At 43.3% G+C, this 20,715-nt stretch overlaps 2 protein-coding genes across 2 annotated transcripts; one reads left to right on the top strand and one right to left on the bottom strand.

Moving 5' to 3' along the window:
* Window positions 1-129: 129 nt before the first annotated feature.
* On the bottom strand, window positions 130-4,874 carry hsp90aa1.1 (heat shock protein 90, alpha (cytosolic), class A member 1, tandem duplicate 1). Its single transcript, XM_080024151.1, has 11 exons — window positions 4,717-4,874; window positions 3,701-3,850; window positions 3,212-3,578; window positions 2,964-3,097; window positions 2,540-2,845; window positions 2,291-2,456; window positions 1,967-2,157; window positions 1,714-1,861; window positions 1,351-1,619; window positions 904-1,237; window positions 130-774 (listed from the first exon to the last, which is right to left on the bottom strand). Exons 2-11 carry the CDS (start codon window positions 3,848-3,850, stop codon window positions 665-667), a joined length of 2,175 nt encoding a protein of 724 aa, XP_079880277.1. The 5' UTR covers window positions 4,717-4,874; the 3' UTR covers window positions 130-664.
* Window positions 4,875-7,311: 2,437 nt separating this feature from the next.
* wdr20b (WD repeat domain 20b) lies at window positions 7,312-17,868 on the top strand. The gene is made up of 4 exons (XM_079996925.1): window positions 7,312-7,566; window positions 13,930-14,112; window positions 14,227-15,624; window positions 15,949-17,868. The coding sequence occupies exons 1-4, from the start codon at window positions 7,318-7,320 to the stop codon at window positions 16,003-16,005; spliced, it is 1,887 nt and encodes a 628-aa protein (XP_079853051.1). The 5' UTR covers window positions 7,312-7,317; the 3' UTR covers window positions 16,006-17,868.
* The last annotated feature ends 2,847 nt before the right edge of the window (window positions 17,869-20,715 follow it).

Here is a 20,715-nt window from a genome sequence, read left to right as displayed (position 1 = left end):
TTGTGACCGTGGAGGGGTTCTCGGTCTTTCTACGCGAACGCGCGCTGACCCACAGAAAGACCCAGAACAGACATGTATTGAAATATGTATTCATAGAAATAAATGAAAAAAAAAACAAAAAACTACGAGTTGGAATATGTGATTTGTTTTAATCCTTCCAAAAAATGGTTTGTCGGGAAAAATAAATGGTAACGTCCAAAATACAACCCTGCATTACGCTGGGAAAGAAGAAAATAAATTGTAGACCATATTTCCAAATACAATTTTATTAAAAATCTGCATTTCTTTAAATAAAAAACATGTAACAGTTAGAAAAAAACAGATAAGTCAAAATCCTGTTGACTTGTCATTGCTTTTGGATAGTTGTGTTTTTAATTGGATTTGAATAAGATGAATCACATCTGAAATACAATCATGCTGGGATGTAATAATAATAATAGTGTATAATAATAATAATAATAATAATAATAATAATAATAATAATAATAAAAATAATGAATTGATGAAATACTGAGCTTTACCTTGAAAGCCTACTGCTTTCAAGAAATATTACAGTTGTGTGGAATTGAAAACTATTGGGAAGAACAATAACTTCATCATAATAATAATTTTTTAAAAAAAGGTTAAAGCAAGAGGCATGTCATATTAGTTTGTTGGGAATAACTTAGTCAACTTCTTCCATCCTTGATGTGTCATCCTCTCCTTCCAAAACTGGCATATCGTCTTCACTGGGCTGAATGAGGTCCTCTGCTGCTGAGTCATCGTCATCAATGCCTGGGAATCAAAATATTTCCAACATTTTCAACACTTCCCTTGATATTTATTTTTATACGAAACCGATCATGGCTGGCTTCTCTTATCGAAATAATCTCTATTAATTAACATGAGTGAGGGGCTACTCACCCAGACCCAGTTTGATCATTCTGTAGATACGGTTGGCATGTGTCTGAGGGTCCTCCAGTGTGAATCCCGAAGATAGCAGGGCGGTCTCGAACAGAAGGATCACCAGGTCCTTCACAGCTTTGTCGTTCTTGTCGGCCTCCGCCTTCTCTCTCAGGGTCTCAACAATCGGATGCTGAGGGTTGATCTCCAGATGCTTCTTGGCTGTCATATAACCCATGGTGGAGTTGTCCCTGAGTGCTTGAGACTTCATGATCCTCTCCATGTTAGCCGTCCAGCCGTAGGTGCTGGTGACAATGCAGCACGGTGAGGAGACCAGACGGTTGGAGATGGTCACCTGTTGACGATGAATTGTTTGTAATTGTCAAGATTGAAATAGAGAATGGTCTCATATGTATGGATTTGAGACAGTATTTTCAATGATTGAGATATTTTCAACGAGAGTATTACCTTTTCAATCTTCTTGTCCAGGATGTCCTTCATGATCTTGCACAAATTTTCAAACTTAGTTTTCAGCTCCTCCTGCCTATTCTTCTCGTCCTCATCTTCAGGCAACTCCAGGCCCTCCTTGGTCACCGAAACCAGGTTCTTGCCATCATACTCCTTCAGCTGCTGGACACAGTACTCATCGATGGGCTCAATCATGTAGATGACTTCCAGGCCAGCCTTACGAAGGCGCTCCACAAAAGCAGAGTTGGCCACCTGTTCCTTGGTCTCGCCTATGAAATAAAAGTAGTGAATGAATGCAATCACATTCTAAAAAATGTAAAAAGAAATCAGAAAAGTTTGGAGAAATTGAACGGAACAACGAACCAGTGATGTAATAGATGTGTTTTTGGTTGTCCTTCATACGGGAAACGTAGTCCTTCAGGGAAACCATGTCATCGGCTGAGTTTGATGTGTAGTAACGCAGCATCTCAGAAAGCTTCTTCCTGTTCTGAGAGTCCTCGTGGATGCCAAGCTATCAGAGCACAAGGCATTGATTAAAGTCAATCCACTTTCAATTGAAAAGTATAATCCATTTTAAATGAAGGAAATTCGAACAATTTCAGATGTATTGGCTTACCTTGATGTTCTTGGAGAACTGCTCATAGTACTTCTTGTAGTTCTCCTTGTCCTCGGACAGCTCTGTGAAGAGCTCCAGGCACTTCTTGACCAGGTTCTTGCGGATGACCTTCAGGATCTTGCTCTGCTGCAGCATCTCTCTGGAGATGTTCAGGGGCAGATCCTCAGAGTCCACCACACCCTTGATGAAGTCTAATGTGGAGAGACATGGACAAATTCATCAGCCATGCATTCCTGTTGATTTCTCGAAAGTAAGTCGATATATAGAAGGCTTAAAAACATTTAATATGGTTTATTGTGCTTTCATAATTAATGCAATACTCACTGAGGTACTCTGGCATGAGCTCATCACAATTGTCCATGATGAAGACTCTACGCACATACAGCTTGATGTTATTCTTCTTCTTCTTGTTCTCAAAGAGGTCAAACGAAGCCCTTCTGGGCACGAAGAGAAGGGCACGGAATTCAAGTTGGCCTTCCACTGAAAAGTGCTGTAGAAATCAAGAATGAATTAAATCACATAATGCTCATTCTTTTGCCGTTATCATTTTGTTTTACCTATCGACAAACCTACCTTGACAGCCAGGTGGTCCTCCCAGTCGTTGGTGAGGCTCTTGTAGAATTCTCCGTACTCCTCGTTGGTGATGTCATCTGGGTTACGGGTCCAGATAGGCTTGGTCTTGTTCAGCTCCTGAGCATCCATGTACTTTTCCTTGACCTTCTTTTTCCTCTTGTTCTTGCCGTCCTTGGTGTCTTCATCCTCATCAGAGCCGACATCCTCAATTTTGGGTTTGTCCTTGTCCACAGCGGCATCCTTCTCAACCTCCTCTACTGTCTCTCCCTCTTCAAGGTCAACTTCTTTCTCTCTGGACTTCTCAACCTTAAAATATAACAAGGCATAGTGATTTATGACTATTATTTGTTATTTTTGTAAAGACTTGAGGTGTTTTCAGTCTGTTTTTGACTTAAAGCCGCCATGGCCTATTAATGGAACTTACATAAAGAGTGATGGGATAACCAATGAACTGTGAGTGCTTCTTCACGACTTCCTTGATACGCTTTTCCTCACAATATTCAGACTGGTCCTCCTTGAGGTGGAGGATAACCTTGGTGCCACGGCCAATAGACTCACCTTTAAATAACAAATATAACAAAGAGTGAGAACAGTGCAACGCCATGTGTCAAATTAGGCTTATGATGTAAAAAGTTTATCATGATGAATCCTATGAAGAAAATGCCATCTTACCACTATCTATTTTTACTGTGAAAGAGCCTCCTGCTGAAGACTCCCAAATATACTGCTCGTCATCGTTGTGCTTGGTGATGACGGTCACCTTCTCCGCCACCAGGTAGGCGGAGTAGAAACCCACACCAAACTGACCGATCATGGAGATGTCGGCTCCAGCCTGCAGGGCCTCCATGAAGGCCTTGGTGCCCGACTTGGCGATGGTTCCCAGGTTGTTGATCAGGTCGGCCTTGGTCATGCCGATGCCTGTGTCGATCAAGGTCAGGGTGCGAGCGTGCAGGTCAGGGTGGATTTCCATCTTCAGGTCCTTGCAGGACTCCAGTCTGCTGGGGTCTGTCAGGCTTTCGTATCTGATTTTGTCCAAAGCCTGTCGGAAAGGAAAATAAATGTCATAGAATGTTGTTTGGTATCAAAAAATAGAGAATATAGATGGCCTTTTACGTCATTGTTTTATTATAGATACTTAAAGAAATTTGGTGCTTCACTTACATCTGAAGAGTTGGAGATGAGCTCTCTAAGGAAGATCTCTTTGTTGGAATAGAAAGTATTGATGATCAGAGACATCAGCTGAGCAATCTCAGCCTGAAAGGCAAAGGTCTCCATGTCCTCCTCCATTGCATGAGCGACTTTCTCTGGCATCTGTATGAGGACAAATAATGAAAATGTTGCACACGATAGTTTGTTACTGCATCGCTTCAATTTTCCTCAATTTGAGAATCAAGGTTAACAGTCACAGCCATCTAAACATTCTCAAGGAATACAAAGCATTATTTACATAAAATAAATGTGCAGATAGTTTCAGACAGTTTGATGTTAAAAATCTGCGACTGTTGGGAGGACAGCTATGGGCCACTGCTTAAAGAAGATCAGACCCTCCTATGCACATGTTCCATCTGCCACTCAAATTTGCCATTTTGCAAGAGGGCGGAGCCTAATTGTGTCCCCCCCCCACCCCAACAGCTGCAACATGCGTCATATAACATTTATTTGAAAGAGAGATCTAAAGTGATCCATTTCTGGCCAGAAGGAAAGATATTGAGAAATCCGTTAATGTAATGTCTACCAGGAAAACTAAATAACGTAATAATTTGTTGTATAGCCATTAGACTACATAAAATGTGGCCATCAAATTCAAAATGGATAAAAATGTATAATATTGACTTTACTTCTTGGAATTGTCTTCATTGATCATTTTCTCTGTTTTAAGTTCTCTTTGTGCCAAGGAGCTTTTCTGCTCACCCGCCATTGCTCCCTCTTAGGGTCACACTCCAGGCCATGTGGTCCTTAGACAGTTTCAGACAGGCCTCACATTTCAAAGTAGACTGACTATTTTAAATGCAAATCGACCAACTAATCAACTTGATGCAGTATTTCTTTCCAAAGGGTGTATGTGGTAAAGTGTCATGCATTTTCCCAGACTCTTTAAAACACAACTTGCCATAACCTTGTCTGTCCCAGATAACTCAGCAAGCAAAAAATATGCAACTCACTTTGCAAACTCTTACCTTGAATGAAATCCCTCTTAATTTTTTTCTTGGAGATGGTACAGGATAAATTACTGGGCTTGTCTAGGTTACTGTAGATCTCCAATATCTGTGTTTCTCCGCTGCTCCTGTGGGCTGTGAGTCTCTATGTGAATGTCTTCTCCTTCTAGCATGCCTCAGTCTATTTATACTGGAGGGGGGGCTTCTCGAAGCCCCCATTAAGAAGGTTCCAGAAGAACTGTCCACTACAGTATTAGTCTTGGGGGTGGGGGGTGGGGGTGGGGGGGGTGAGGAAACTCTGGAGCCCTAAATTTCATGTTTCCTTATAGGGCCACAGAGTCACAAGGGGTGCTGTCACTCAGGCAGACGGCTTTCATGATAGCCTGTCGTAGGTCTGGCCCACCCGACACCTCCATACCCCCTGTCAGCGTCACAGCTGTGCACGGCCTGTTCAATCACCTGCTGCATGGCGTGGCCCACGCTGGCCAGACACTGCTAGAAAGCTTCTAGAAGATAGCAGGCCCAAAGCCTATTTTTGGCGCTTGGAAGTTAGTTGATTTCACACATTTCACATGTTTGAAGAAGGTGAAATGTAAATCACATCCTGAGTTGAGGTGCTCATGCTACATTTGTCCTTGGCTTGCTGTGGTGCATTTCAAGACTTTAAATCAGATAGAAAAATAAATACCAGAAAGTAACAACTCTGGAAGTCCTACATCCAGGATTCTACTTAACTAAAGGCCATAAAATACTTGATAAAGTAAAGTATTTTTTCATAAAGTACTTGTTCAGCATCATGACTGCATAGGTGTGAAGATTGTATTGCTCTTATGAAAAAACATATATTGAAAATGTAATACTTGTGTTATAAAGGTTCAATAAATGTGATAATTGCTTTGAAATTTAAATTATTAAATATTGCGTTTCCCGGGTAGAATTACTCAATTAAAGCAGAAAAAGCTCATAAGTAATGTATTTGAGAAAAATAAGTTGCTTTTCACCCTTGCATCCAAAAAGGTATCATTCAAACTCATTGTGCATATGAATAATACCATGAGTCAGAAGCAGTGGCTCACTATTATTCTATGACTACATAACTTTTTAGTAAATCATTGGTTTGTCAGCCTGGATGTTCATGACTTGGTCTGACCAGTGGATGGCAGTGGGTTTTTTTCTGCAGTTATATAATCCTACTATTTGCAGTTAGCAGGATGTATTGGAGGGCTGGCTTCATGTCGCAAATGTGGAGAACTGTGGAGACAATCTTTTTAAAGGTGATGGTGTCAAGTGTGACGCAAGCATGGGACATGATCTGCAGTGGTAGTGATGTGTATTGGTATATCTTTATAAATGCTCATTGTATGTTATAGTATGGTGATTTGTGAGGGACCTACTTTTAGCTAAATGTAGTTCTCTAGCACACAATCAAAACCCAAATATTGTAAGTCCCACTGTTATTGCATGGAACACAAGGGATCACTGTGCTCCGATGTTGGGATATCTTCTTCAAAGCCTAATCAATTAGGGGGATTTTAATCCATAAAAAGAAATGTTAGCAGTATCTCGAGCAGTTTACTCCTGAATCAGCTGTATCAGTGACACACAACGTTTTTACATATCAAGGAACCTCGATGTGATGATATTTTGCGTCTACGACCCCTATTCGAGGACATTTTTTATTCTGTGATTTTGTCCAAACATCCATACCTGTCTATAATCAAGTCGGGGAGATAACTGATAAAAACTGTCATTGTTGTACATTCTCTAATTGTGTGTACATCCTGGGAGTGGAATAATGGTGCAGTTTACCTACTAATCATTTTGCAGGGGATCCCCGTCCACTTCTCTTAAAAGGGCCCGTGGGGGTCCCCAGACCCCACATTGAGAACCACTGAACCACATGATAAAGAATAACTGCCGCTTCAGTCACATTTGATAAATTAATCTTATATGCACATAGTGAATGACAAAAAAACGATTAAAAGTTCCAGCGCGTAGCCCATATCTTGTAATAAAAACACATTCACACTATAATGAATTACAGAGGATGGCACATTGCTGCACATTACAGCTTCTCCCATCTCACGTAACTGCATGTCGTGCTGCATTCCTGTGAAGTCGGACGTTTCGATTCCGAGCGCAAAGTGTGCCTGGCTCTGTTCGGTAAACCAAAGACGCCCGCAGCAAATGTGTGTATTTTTTTGTGGAAGCTTTGGAATTATATAAGGATCTGCACATGAGTTAAACTACATAGTAGTTTAGATCGAAGTTTCGATGTGTTGATAAAAACATGCAAAGGGAACTGTGTTCACCGTTCACCAAGTAAATTGCATACGGAATATACGATATGTGCTCTATGCGGCAGATAAAGGTATATTAGAAAAGGCTAAGAGAGTCAGGTCTGTTATCGCGGCAAACTCGGACCGCAGCGATTGGCCCCAAAATTTCGACAAAAACGACCTTTCCTTTGCACTTTCCTCAAGTAGGATATTTGGGTTTTTTTCCCGACTCCAACGGAACGCAGCATAACGCCGGAGCGGCGCTCGCCCGTCAACCCCGGCGCGCATGCGCGGTCGGCAAGATCCGGGTTTTTTTCGGACAGGATGAACGCCAATTTCCAAGATGGCGGCGGAGGGAGGAGGGAAGGAGATGAACGAAATTAAAACTCAGTTCACCACCCGGGAAGGTGTGTACAAACTCCTCGCTCACTCGGAATACAGCCGCCCGAACAGGGTGCCATTCAACTCGCAGGGCTCCAACCCCGTCAGAGTCTCCTTCGTCAATGTGAACGACCAGTCTGGGAACGGCGACAGGATCTGCTTCAATGTGGGCCGGGAGCTCTACTTCTACATCTACAAAGGCGTGAGGAAGGTAAACGGCGTCGTGGTGCTGAGTGTCGGTCTGCGGAGCCCGTCGTGTCCTCCCCGCCGCTGCCCCTACGCCGTCAGTGCGTGTATCCGTTTTAATAAAGTGCGCAGATCGCCAGGACCAGGCCACATAGCCGAGGCAGCTAACTCAGCTAGCACCGTCACAGTTTGTTTTGCTGTGCTCAGGTGTGTGTGTGTGTGTGTGTGTGTGTGTGTGTGTGTGTGTGTGTGTGTGTGTGTGTGTGTGTGTGCGTGCGCGCGCGTGTGCGCGCGCGCTGCACTTTGACATCACGGGGTTTAAATTTGCTGGATCGCAGGTTAGTTAGGTTCATTTATTAGGGAAGGACTATTTTCACACCGAATTGTTGATACAGAGGCTTATTTTATATGTTTTCACGTTTGTGTATTTCCAACTTTCCTATTTATTTTAGTTATTTTTATTACTTTATTATTATTGCCTGTTATTTTGATGTGAGCTGCTGTAATATCTATCCATCTGCTTTAACCTTAGGGGTGACATCGCGGATTCCTGGATCATGTTTTTCTCACATAATCCCTGAAGCCACTGTTAGTCAGCAAATGTCATCTGACATCTCTTTCCTAAAATTGCTTGAACTTTCCACCACTACTGTAGGTCAGTTGTGTGTATTACTCCCCATCCATTCAAGTTGTGTCCATATCATTGAACAACATCAATTTCACAGTTAAAATAGAAATCAAATGTTGTCTCTTAATATCTTTTTAGATATAATAACTTTCGAAGACCAATTGATTGGTTGTACACAGTAGTGATGTCATTGCGGCAAACTGTTTTTGTCCACACTAGCAGTATGTCTTCTGACTGACTACTCACATCAGGGTTGGATTATAAGTTGTGTACTGCTTTAATACAGGCTCCTTACTTACCGGTACTCAAGTCTAATTGAATTGCTTCGTATACATTTTTTTTAAATTTTATTTTTCACAATCAGAAACATACATTTGCATCTACTAGGAATTTGTTCTGGTAAGGTTAGGTGTGTTACGCTGCAGACCATTAGCATAAAAAACTCAACTGTTAGAAAAAACGTAGAAAGGAAATAATAAAATGGAATAAAAAAGTGAAGTTAAAGAAATTACATTGTCAAATATATACAAATGGGCAAAAAAAAATACAAATATAAGAACTTTATTAGGTGCAATGCATAAAATCATGTAGTATGATTGTTTGTGCCAGACGGGCTGGTTTGAGTTGTTCTGTAACTGCTGATCTCCTGGGATTTTAATGCACAGCAGTCTCTAGAGTTAACTCAGAATGGTGCCAAAAACATCCAGTGAGCGGCAGTTCTGTGGACGGAAACGCCTTGTTGATGAGAGAGGTCAACGGAGAATAGCCAGACCAGTCCGAGCTGACAGAAAGGCTTTGGTAACTCAGATAAACACTGTACCATTATGGTGAGAAGAATAGCATCTGAGAATGCAAAACACTTTGAACCCTGAGGTGGATGGGCTCCAACAGCAGAAGACCACGTCTGGTTCCACTTCTGTCAGCCAAAACCAGAAACTTGAGGGTGCAGTGGGCACAGGCTCACCAAAACTGGACAGTTTAAGACTGGAAAAACCTACCCTGGTCTGATGAATCTCGTTTTCTGTTGAGGCACACAGATTGACCACAATTTACACATTTTCTAATGGCTACTTCGAGCGTGATAATGCACCAGGTGACAAAACAAAAGTCGTCTCAAACTGGTTTCAAGAACTTGTGCCCCTTTTCCACTAAGACATTTCGAGGGCCGGTTTGGAGCAGGTGCCTAATCTCAAACCAGTTCTTGTGGTTCTTGTGACCGCCATTTTTGTTACTGCTCAAATTTGGTAGATTTCTCGCAAATATCTGCTCCGTATGTGGATCGATTTAGATGAAACTTCAACCACGAGATATTGTGACATAGCAGTTAAAACAAGATGTCAACCACGTTTGTGTGCTAGGCCGAAGTTGAACTTGGAGGTAGACTTGAAAATTCGGGGAAATTTTCCCGAAACTTTAATAACAGGGCTAATAATAACGTTTTCCTTGTTTTCGGTGCTTACATAGATTTATCATGTTCTGTCTGTCTCATTACCTAACTCAATAAAAAAACAGTCGGCTGACATTAAAAGTTTATATGAAGACCCAAAACAACAATAATAATAATAATTATCATAATTATCATAATAAAAATAAAAAATACAGCATCAGGCAGCAATACAGTGATACAGTCCAGTATCAACACCAACTACAAACTTTCGAGTTCCCATGGAAAGTGGCATCGGTAAAGAGGAGCTACATCAGCATTACTACTTAAATCAGTTTCAATTTTAAGAGTTTCCATTGAACGCAGCATTGGCTGACGTAATGACCCGTGATTTCAGAGTCCTGATGACACGCAGAATTGCTAATAAAGCCAATACACTTGTATTATTTATTTATTTATCCTAAAAATGAGAAGGTGGTTGTCTACTAGTCCACAGAGTCCTGCCTCACAGTGTCTCTGTGGAAGGAAATCACTCTGTATGGAAGTTCCCAACAACACAGTTCCATTCAAACAGATTAAACACTGCATGTCCCTCAGAGACATTCCATCAACTTTTTAAACTTCTGGGACTAAAATCAAACTGACACGATTTGGACCCGTTGCTATAGAGTTGCGAGCGGACTCCATGTGTGAGGACATAAACACGGAATATGTTTTTCAACTCCTACAGTTTGTGTGTTACGACTGGCTTGAATGCTGCAAAATAAGGAGGGACACTGCACCGGGTTTGATGCGTTCAGTATGCGTTCATATTTACAAAAGGGGCAAAATCGATAAAAATATCAAATGAAAAGCCCTGCTGTCACCAGGTAAGGTGATACACATGTGTGCGCACACACACACGCAGTTTGCAACCACTACAGAGTGATGGAGTCTGCACCACGTAGCTCACCTGATGCAAATGTGCTTTCGTAGCCACAACCTGCATAAGGAAATGGATGATGATGTAACAAAGCGTCTTAGACCACAAACTTGGCTCTCTCCACCCCCCAACTGGAAGTTTTAGAATCTTGGTGTGTAGGCGATGCACAAACATTTGGCTACTTCCGGTCAAATTGAATCGGTTTTTCACTAATTGAATGCTGCTCTGAATGTAGATCGATATGGATGAAACTTGAACCACAAGATATCTGTGACATCACTGTTCTAACGTGACTTCAACAGTGTTCGTAGATCCAGCGGTTGTCGGGATCCAGACAACACCGAAAGGGAGAAAGGAGAGGCCAAGGAGAAAAATAATAATAAATAAATAATAATATAAACCCCGTAAATAATAATAAATATCTGAAGGTTTGCAAGTTGAACCAACGGCGAACCAGCACTACTACCAGCCCAAAACAAGAACTATGTTTGAGTCAGTCATCCGATCTGAATCCAAAGAACACCTTTGGGGTGTGATAGAATGGGAGAGTCGCATCATGAATGTGCAGCTGACAAATCTGCAGGAATTGTGTGATTCAATCATGTCAACATGGACCAAAATCTCAAAGGAATGTTTCCAACATCTTGTAATATCCATACCAAGAACATTTGTGGCAGTTTTGAGAGCAAAGGCGCGTGCGCCTGTGTGTGTGTTTCCCTGAAAGTCACTATCAGTCAGACTCGATCGGCCACAACATTATAACTTCCTGTCTAATATTGTGTAGCTCCCCCTCGTGCCGCCAAAACAGCTCTGACCAGTCGAGGCATAGACTCCACAAGACCTCTGAAGGTGTCCTGTGGTATCTGGCACCAAGACGCTAGCAGCAGACTCTTTTGGTCATGTTCCTCAAACCACTCCTGAACAATTTTTGCAGTGTGGCAGGGCACATTTTCCTGCTGAAAGAGGCCACTACCATCACAGAATACCATTGCCATTTAGTGGTGTATTTGGTCTGCAACAAAGTTTAGGTAGGTGGTACGTGTGTCAAAGTAACATCCACATGAATGCCAGGACCTAAGGTTTCCCAGCAGAACATTGCCCAGAGCATCAATCACACTGCCTCCGCCGGCTTGCATTCTTCCCATAGTGAATTCTGGTGCCATCTCTTCCCCAGGTAAACTACGCACACGCATCCCGCCATCCACATGATGTAAAAGAAAATGTGATTCATCAGACCAGGGCACCTTCTTCCATTGCTCCATGGTCCAGTTCTGATGCTAACGCTAATTGCAGGCGCTTTCAGCAGTGGTCTGAGGCTACACAGTCCCATACACAGCAAGCTGCAATGCACTGTGTGTTCTGACACCTTTCTATGATAGCAGCATTATCATTTTCAGCAATTTGTGTTACAGTAGCTCTTCTGTGGGATTGGACCAGATCGGCTAGACTTGGCTCTCTACGCGCATTAATGAGCCTTGGGTGCACATGACCCTGTCACCGGTTCACCGGTTGTTCTTCTTTGGACCATTTTTGGGAGGTATTGACCAGTGTACACCAGAAACACCGCACAAGACCAGATGCTCTAGCCCAGTTGTCTAGCCATCACAATTTGGCCCCTTCATTTGCTGCCTAATACCTCCCACCTCTTGATAGGTGTCATTTGAACAAGATGAGCAATGTTGTTCACTTCACCTGTCAGTGGTTTTAATGATATATATATATATTACTATTACTAGCTTCTTAAAGAATGTACAGTGTTGTTGCACATTTTTTGATTGTTTTTAATGCTAATTGTCTGGAGAGAAACGCACAAGGTGAAAATGTACTCGGTGGAATAAGCTGATTCTGAATATAAACTTCATGGCAACGTAGTTGAAACAAATAGTCTTGTCGGGAATCACTGCTCTGGACGCTGGATTTGATCTGAGTGACGCAGCTGAGCAGAAGAGATCACATCAACCCGTTAAGATGACTGGAAGTTCAGAGGATTCAGGTTTTTAAGGGGGGAAAAAAACAACACCCTGATAGGAATTATCCCGTGATCCAGCTCTCAGATGGAATTTTTATTTATTCATTTCTTTTTCATCAGAGTTGGAAATATTTCTTCGCTGTTTCACAGGCAATGTGGGGTTGGTCGAGGTGAAATTTAATCAAACCGATTCACTTTAATATTCTCTGGCCATGGTGGTCTCCTGGTCTGATTTTGAGTCATGTCAGCAGCAGCAGGTTCCAGGCAAACTTATATTTTAGGAAGAAACTGTCCCAATTAGAGTGTTATAACAGCAAAGATCCAGCTCGGAGAAATGTTTCCTCTGTTATTTTATTATATCAACACAATTATACAAGTCTGTCATTAAGCTTCTGGGTAGAAGATGTGATATGCATGGAATGATAGAAGGGTTCTTGAATTTTTGACAGAAATTAAATTCAGTAGTTATGTATTTTCAGCTGCCTTCATCTGTCACATCCGACAACACAATCTAGTTTGTTCCTATAGGTTTTTTGTTATCCCACTCCACTAACTACTTTCCACTTAATAAAAGATAACAGTGAATAATGAAACAGGTCAATCGTCATGTTAACATCTCTGTCAAAGCCAGGCCTATATCATTATATTTCACATATCTTCTATGGAATGGAGCAATTTCGTTTTCACAAATGGTGTCATTTTATCTCCAGGGTTTGAACAATACATTTTTAAGCAATAATATTGGTTCAGTTTTGGGTAAACGCCAAAGCCTTATAACAAGTATTTAATCTTCTACTGGAAACCATCTTGTTTGTGCTTTGCGTGACAGCAACACACTACAGGCTTAAATCAAGGGAGACTTTGAATGGCAGGTTGACAAATGACTCTTGATTTCTCCGGTTATTCCTGGTATAAATGAAGTACCTTGCCCATAGCCACTGGGACTGCACAGCATGTTTGAGGGAATCATTTTGTGTGTGAATGAGTGTGAGAAATAAAGAAAGAAGAGAAGTGAGTAAGCAGCATTGATGGGACTTCGGTTTCACTTTTCCCATATTGAAAATCTGTAGAGTTGAATTATCCCCGAGGAAAAGCACTGGTGGAGTCAAGTATTACAAGTATTTTCTGCTTCGCCTTGACGCAGAGTGAATCAATAGTGTGACTCACTGGTACTGAGACGATGTATTTTTATAAAAAAAAGAAGAAAATCAATTCAAACCATCCATAAGGGAGACATCTCAGTTTCTATTTCAGATATCAGACGTCTGTGAGAACAAAGTCCAAAATATAAAAGTAAATTAACATACATTTGTCTGTCGCTTCTTTGGAAAAGTCAAGCTTTATGTAAAAATACAAATGTGTTTGTATCCTCATTGCATTTATATGATATTCATTTTAAGGAATAATTGTCCACCCATTGTTTACACTGCTCTTAATTTCTCCTTTTCTACATCTCTGTCTGTCTCTCTTTATACCCTATTTTAGGCAGCGGATCTTAGTAAGCCCATAGACAAGAGGATCTACAAAGGAACGCAACCGACATGTCATGACTTCAACCCACTCACGGCCACAGCTGAGAGCGTCTCGCTGCTTGTGGGGTTTTCAGCCGGACAGGTCCAGCTCATCGACCCCATCAAGAAGGAAACGAGCAAACTGTTCAATGAAGAGGTGCGTTTCTGTCAGACTTTCCCTTCTTTCATAAGTACCGACTCACCACTTTTTTTTGGCAATCAATAACCAACCTCTCCATTTTTTCTTCCTTCTCTCCCTCTACTCCATCAGAGGCTGATCGACAAGTCACGGGTGACATGTGTGCGATGGGTTCCAGGCTCTGAGAGCCTGTTCCTGGTGGCCCACTCCAGCGGGAGCATGTACCTGTACAATGTGGAGCACACGTGCGGCACCACACCGCCGCACTACCAGCTCCTGAAGCAGGGCGACAGCTACGCCGTGCACACTTGCAAGAGCAAGTCAGCCCGCAACCCACTGCTCCGCTGGACAGTGGGCGAGGGCGCGCTCAACGAGTTTGCTTTCTCACCCGATGGCAAGTTTCTTGCATGTGCCAGCCAAGACGGCTTCCTGCGTGTGTTCGGCTTTGACGCGGCCGAGTTGCACGGCACCATGAAGAGCTACTTTGGTGGCCTACTGTGCGTGTGCTGGAGCCCGGACGGACGCTACATTGTGGCGGGCGGCGAGGACGATCTGGTGACCGTCTGGTCCTTCTCGGACTGCAGGGTCATCGCACGCGGCCACGGACACAAGTCATGGGTGAGCGTGGTGGCATTCGACCACTGCACCACCAGCGTGGAGGACGGCGATGCGCCCGCCGAGTTCAGCGGCAGCGATGAGGAGTTCCACGAACAGATCCACTTCTCTGGCGGCGGGCGCGACCGGGCCAACAGCGCCCAGTCGCGGCTCTCCAAGAGGAACTCTACGGACGGGCGGCCCGTCAGCGTGACCTACCGCTTCGGCTCGGTGGGCCAGGACACCCAGCTGTGTCTGTGGGACCTGACCGAGGACATTCTGTTCCCACACCTCCCTCTGTCCCGCACTAGGACTCACACTAATGTTATGAGCGCCACCAGCCCGCCGCCCTCCACCGGCGCGGCTGCTCCCACCACAGTGACCCCTGCCGCCACTAACAACAGCGGCATGAACAGCAACAACAGCGTAAGCAGCAGTAATAACAGTGGCAACCCTGCCAACTCCCTTCCCAGCACGCTGCCACGCTCCAACAGCCTGCCACACTCCTCCAACCCAGCAGGGGGCTCCACGCCCAACAGCAACACGAGCAGCGGCACCGGCGGCACTAAGGGCAGCATCATAGACAGCACCTTCATAACCACCGGTGTGAGCAAGTTCGCCACGCTGTCTTTGCATGACTCGCGCAAGGAGCGCCACGAGAAGGACCACAAGCGCAACCACAGCATGGGCCACATAAGCAGCAAGAGCAGCGACAAGCTCAACCAGCTGAGCTCGTCCCGCACTACCAAGGCCGACGCCGCCAAGACGCTGGGCACGGCGCTATGCCCGCGCATGGAGGATGTGCCGCTGCTGGAGCCGCTGGTCTGCAAGAAGATCGCCCACGAGAGACTCACTGTACTGATCTTCCTGGAGGACTGTCTGGTCACAGCATGCCAGGAAGGCTTTGTGTGCACGTGGGCCCGGCCCGGGAAAGTGGTGAGTGACGGCCCGTCATGGACACCCTGATGTGACGCACCCCCCCAAAACCCCCAAAAAAACCATCCAGTCGGTCACAGCAGGTTTCCTCACTAGAAGTCCTCTCCTCACGTCATTCAGAAACTCCCATTCTCAGTTTGAGAGCAAATCCTGCGTTAATGGATGTAGAAGAGTGTTTTCATTTGGATGGTCCCTCAACCCCTGACACCCCTCCAGCCCTCACACCACTCATGTCCCAACCACCCCGTCACCTTTATCCTGTTGGAAATGCTGCTTGGCTGCTTTGGTTATCACTGTGTCTCCTCCTGTCTCGTCTCTCCACAGGGGTTGCTATCGTCTCAGAACAACCCGGCCAACTCTCCCAGTGGGACGGTGGTATAGCCCCGGTGCTGGCGCTGCTAACCCCAGCCTCACGCCACCCAGACGGTCACCACGGCCCTGCAGCGCTGCTCCAACCCCCCCCCCCCCCCCCCCCCCACAACACACACACACACACACACACACACACACACACACACACACACACACACACACACCATCATCACCTTCTTCTTTGTCTTCGTTGTCATTGTCATGACCGCTGGGACGCTCGTGTTTGTTTTTTATTTGTTAGATAGCCGACGACGGCCAAACGATATAGAAGCAGTTCCCTGGGGATTAAAAAAAAAATTAAGACGTGTTTTTAGTCATTTAATGGCAAGCTTAAAAACGCCTGGGGGAGGGGGGGGAGGGGTTGTGTGTGTGTGCGTGTGTGTGTGTGTGTGTGTGTGTGTGTGTGTGTGTGTGTGTGTGTGTGTGTGTGTGTGTGTGTGTGTGTGTGTGTGTGTGTGTGTGTGTGTGTGTGTGTGTGTACAGCTGTTGTGGAAATGTCCAATCCTCTGTGCCTGTAGATGTTTAGACTAGGCAAGGTGTGTGTGTTGGGGATAATTGCGACATAGTTAAAACAACTACTTTGTCCTTTTTCTAACCAATCTGCACATAACAAGGCAATACAAACAAGGGGTGGTTTTAAGGGCCGAGGTCCCCTCCCCCCCTCCCCGTGTTTTTCCACCTTAACATAATTAAAAAAAAAAAAAAGAAAAGAGAAAAAAAAAGCTTTTAATTCTAATCGGATATCACTGCTTGGGTATGTTTTGCACTGAGTTCTGTTGCTGTTTTATTACGTTTCGTATGTTTGCCCCCCCCCCCGCCGCCGCCGCCCCCCATTCATTTGGATTCCATGACGATGGTAAAACACGAGAGAAATAGATATCAGACGCTTTGGAAGCACTTGGGAAATGACTTCTGACCCCTCGACTCTCGAACTTAACTCTGGATGCTGCAATCATAATTATTATTTTAATTTTTTTTTTAATTAGAAAATGGTTTGCACTTAATAGTTTGTTAGGGAAGAATGGCTTTACAATTCTGAAGTGTGTGAGAAGTCCTACAAGGTTGTTGAAATATAGAATTAAAACAACAAAAACCTTTGTATCTATTGAACATTTATTTTAATATTGTTTCAGATTAAACAGGCTCTGTATTATTTATGTAAATACTGTAAATTGATGATTTATGGGTGAAATGGTCATGACAGTTTGGAGGGGGAAAAATTAATTTCAGAATAGAGTGATATTTCTAATACAGAAAATATATACATAATATAAAAAAATCTTGAATATGCAGGTTATTGTATCTTTTATTTCTTCTGTTGTACATAAAAGAGAATTCAGGTGTATTTTTCTTAATGAAATGTTTGTTATAGGAGATGTTTATGAAATCCTCTTATTTAGCGGGCTGTGCTATAGCCTGTCACTGCAGGTTCTCTAAGGACGTAGAGCTGCGACGAGGAGAATCCACAGTAATTCAGCCATCACTCAGAGCTCAGGTATTCCACAGAAAGACTAAAAGGCACCCACATAGCCCCTCTCACCAAATTGCACCCGTTCCATTCAACATCTAAGTGACTTCACCTTAACGCGATAACAAGATTGATATGTGTGGACTGTGGATCCCTCTTTATTTGTTTAGTAATAACGGACGCTGAACTTGTGAACAGACGATTGACACTGTGTTCATTTACTGTGTGTGTGTGTGTGTGTGTGTGTGTGTGTGTGTGTGTGTGTGTGTGTGTGTGTGTGTGTGTGTGTGTGTGTGTGTGTGTGTGTGTGTGTGTGTGTGTGTGTGGTAATCAAAACACCCACGTATAGGAATAATGAGGACTCTTTACCGGTGGGAGCTTTTACCTCCATGTGACACCTATTAAAGCAGCTTTGACAGACGAGTTCTCTCACTTCTGTTCCTTTGTAACAAGATGCATGCATTAAAGTGGTAATCCGTGAGATTGTTGTGGTCAGAAAGAATGACGTATTTGATACTTTATTTAGCTGCCACTTTATAAGAAACAGCCATTCAACACACGTATTTGTGTTATATGCATGTGCTGTAGATGCTGTTTCCATTAAAAGTGGCTGGCTCTGCCTTTTCCAGCAGGAATACCGATTGGTCTGTCACACACTCAAGGAGAAAGTTAGTGGACCTATTATGCTCCTTTTTATGCAAGTTAATTCAGTTCTCTAAGGTCCCCAAAACAATTTTTTTGCTGAAAATACCACTCAGATTATGCATTATGCCATTCTTGCCTGCGTCCAATCCACCCTGTCTGAAAACGGTTTCAGTCGGTGGAGTCGCCATCCTGAGGCCACGGGTTTTGTGAGCAAATTGGATTTGTGCACAAGTTCTGGCTTCTGTCAGCCAATGGCATTTGAGCATGGCTTCTGGGTTTCGTCGTATTTACTCCGTGAATGTTCACTGATTTCACCTTATCGGTCCACCAAAATGTGTTTCTGAACAAATTTGAGGGAAGAAATAAGCAATCCAGTTGCTGGACCTTCACTCGTATTAGATCTTCAAGGCCTCATTTAAAAGTTTGTTCCGACTTTGGTTGCTGTGCTTCAAGTTTGAGAGAGACAAGGACGCCGCACTGGGACTCTAGCGCGCAAGAATTTTTTATTTCATGTTAACGTCGGAAAATGAATACATCTACAATAAAAACACAATTTTTAGTTTTCCTTTGAGAAATGCACAGCGGATCGGGTGCAGCAGATGGCCGTATAAAGAAATGCGTTACAAGCTGACGTCGTGTAGAGTAGAAAAATCCGTAGGAAACTGAGCGTTCAGAGTGGTCGGAAGCCTGAGTGTTTTGTTCACAGCCATTACTTTGGCATTAGTATATGTCGTTATTTGACACATGGCCACATCTTATATGAACATCCCACATTGTAATTATATATGACAGAAAATAAGAACGCATAATAGGTCCCCTTTAAATGATTACATGTAACATAATTTAAGTGGGAATAACGCTACAATAATATGTAACTAAATTATTTTAGGCAGAAAACATTGTATAAATGATGCCAGGTGAAAAAACAGTGACATCCATAACAAATCAATAAATCATAATGGAACAAGGAAAACAAAGCAAAAACAAAACAAGCAAACAAGGTTTATCAGAAAATCCAAATAAACCCATCTGCCTGCCCACCCAAATAGCCTTTATGTTCAATTAGGTAAAACATTCTATAGTACAGTAATTTTACTATAAAACAACAGTATGGTATCAATTAGACAGACAGGGGAGGGAGAGAGGACCAGGCAAATGAATACAATTGTCCAGACAGGTGAGTCTCTTTCAGGGGGCAACACAGACAGGTTGTCAATATATAAGGTGAAATGGTCATTACATCTTCTAAGTCAGGGGTCGGGAACATGTTTGGCTGGTAGAGCCATAAAAGCCAAATATTTCTAAATGTATTTCCTTGTGAGCCTTGTAGCCTTGTAGTCTGGTTCCTACGCAGTGAGGTTAAGCTTCATGCAGACGTTGAGGCTTCCATCAGTTCAACGTGAGCGTAGGTTGCTCTTAATGTTTCTCAGATGCGAGAAAGACTGCTCACATGCGTATGTAGAGCCAAACATGGTCAATACGGCAATACTCACACGCTGCATTGTGTGCTATGTGACGGGAAGCTCGTTCCAAGTTTTAAGAATCAGTTGGTCTTCAGGTTCAAGTTTAAATTCAAGAGATTATTTGTCACAAACAGATTGAAGTTTTTTCCATTTCTGTCCACTTGCGTTCAGCTGATTGGTCCGACTCGAGGCAGGGAGTTTTTTTAATGTTTGTCTGTCTTAAAGAGGGGATCGGCGCACGGGCTCGTAAGCGGCCCAGCAGTGGAACGCCATTCCTCCTGCGCCCAAGAGGATCATTATTATCCACAATTATTATAATAATCCTCAGTGATATATATGATCGTGGCCTGTGTGCCGCATATTGAAATGAACAATAAACGGCCAGGAAGGCTCCGTCTCCCTCCCTAAACCCTTACCTGTGGGCAGAGACTCCCACAAGTGGCGCCTGAGCAGAGAGTAAAAGGCGCCCCGGAGTCTTTCTGTGGTCCGCAGCCGGTGCTTGACTACGCCCCTTTGTCCACCACATTTATATTTAGAATTTTATTTTCAAAATTGTAATTTCTCTTACCTGTTTTACATTCACATGACACAGAATAGTTATTTATTACTTCTTTATTCTGATGAAACATTTTAGCTCAAAATTGTCTGAGAACCATATACCGTCATCGAAACACCCATAGGTTAGACCCATAGGCCGACCCCTGCTCTAAGTGTATATTTAATTTTTTCAAGGCTCAAGAAAAGCGTCGCATCCTTTAGCCAGGAAGACCGAGATGGGGGCTGGCACTCCAAAAATTGCCAGAAGAGGGCGTGGTTCTACCTTGATCTCTAGGACTTTAGCCAGTATCCACAACATAGCACCAAAAATCTCTAAGGTTGGGACGGCCCCAAAAACATGTGTACTCAGTCTGCTTGTGGATGATCACAGCAATCGCACCTTGAGTCCTGATCTGGTAATTTATCTGGTATTTTATCTGATGTGTGTCGTTTCTGGATGATTTTGATGTGTTGATGAGGAAGGAGCGTCTCCGCTGACACTGACTTGATTAAAATAATAGTTTTATTACACAAATCAGCATCAAACCAAACTTGCCATGGAACGTCCAGGAGAGAACAAAGCGGGAAGTATTCTCTCCCGAAAGA

Source organism: Zeus faber (assembly GCF_960531495.2).
Source record: "Zeus faber genome assembly, chromosome: 2".
In the NCBI taxonomy this organism is placed as follows: domain Eukaryota; kingdom Metazoa; phylum Chordata; class Actinopteri; order Zeiformes; family Zeidae; genus Zeus; species Zeus faber.
This window is presented reverse-complemented; position numbering and strand designations above follow the sequence as displayed.

Excerpts from the sequence above, each read along its gene's own strand:
- hsp90aa1.1 (XM_080024151.1), bottom strand. The coding sequence starts at position 3,850 with ATGCCAGAGAAAGTCGCTCATGCAATGGAGGAGGACATGGAGACCTTT. Across the intron at positions 2,457-2,539 it reads AGGACCACCTGGCTGTCAAG|CACTTTTCAGTGGAAGGCCA; the intron begins GTAGGTTTGTCG and ends TGATTTCTACAG. Across the intron at positions 1,862-1,966 it reads AGTTCTCCAAGAACATCAAG|CTTGGCATCCACGAGGACTC; the intron begins GTAAGCCAATAC and ends GTGCTCTGATAG.
- wdr20b (XM_079996925.1), top strand. The coding sequence starts at position 7,318 with ATGGCGGCGGAGGGAGGAGGGAAGGAGATGAACGAAATTAAAACTCAG. Across the intron at positions 7,567-13,929 it reads TCTACAAAGGCGTGAGGAAG|GCAGCGGATCTTAGTAAGCC; the intron begins GTAAACGGCGTC and ends ACCCTATTTTAG. Across the intron at positions 14,113-14,226 it reads GCAAACTGTTCAATGAAGAG|AGGCTGATCGACAAGTCACG; the intron begins GTGCGTTTCTGT and ends CTACTCCATCAG.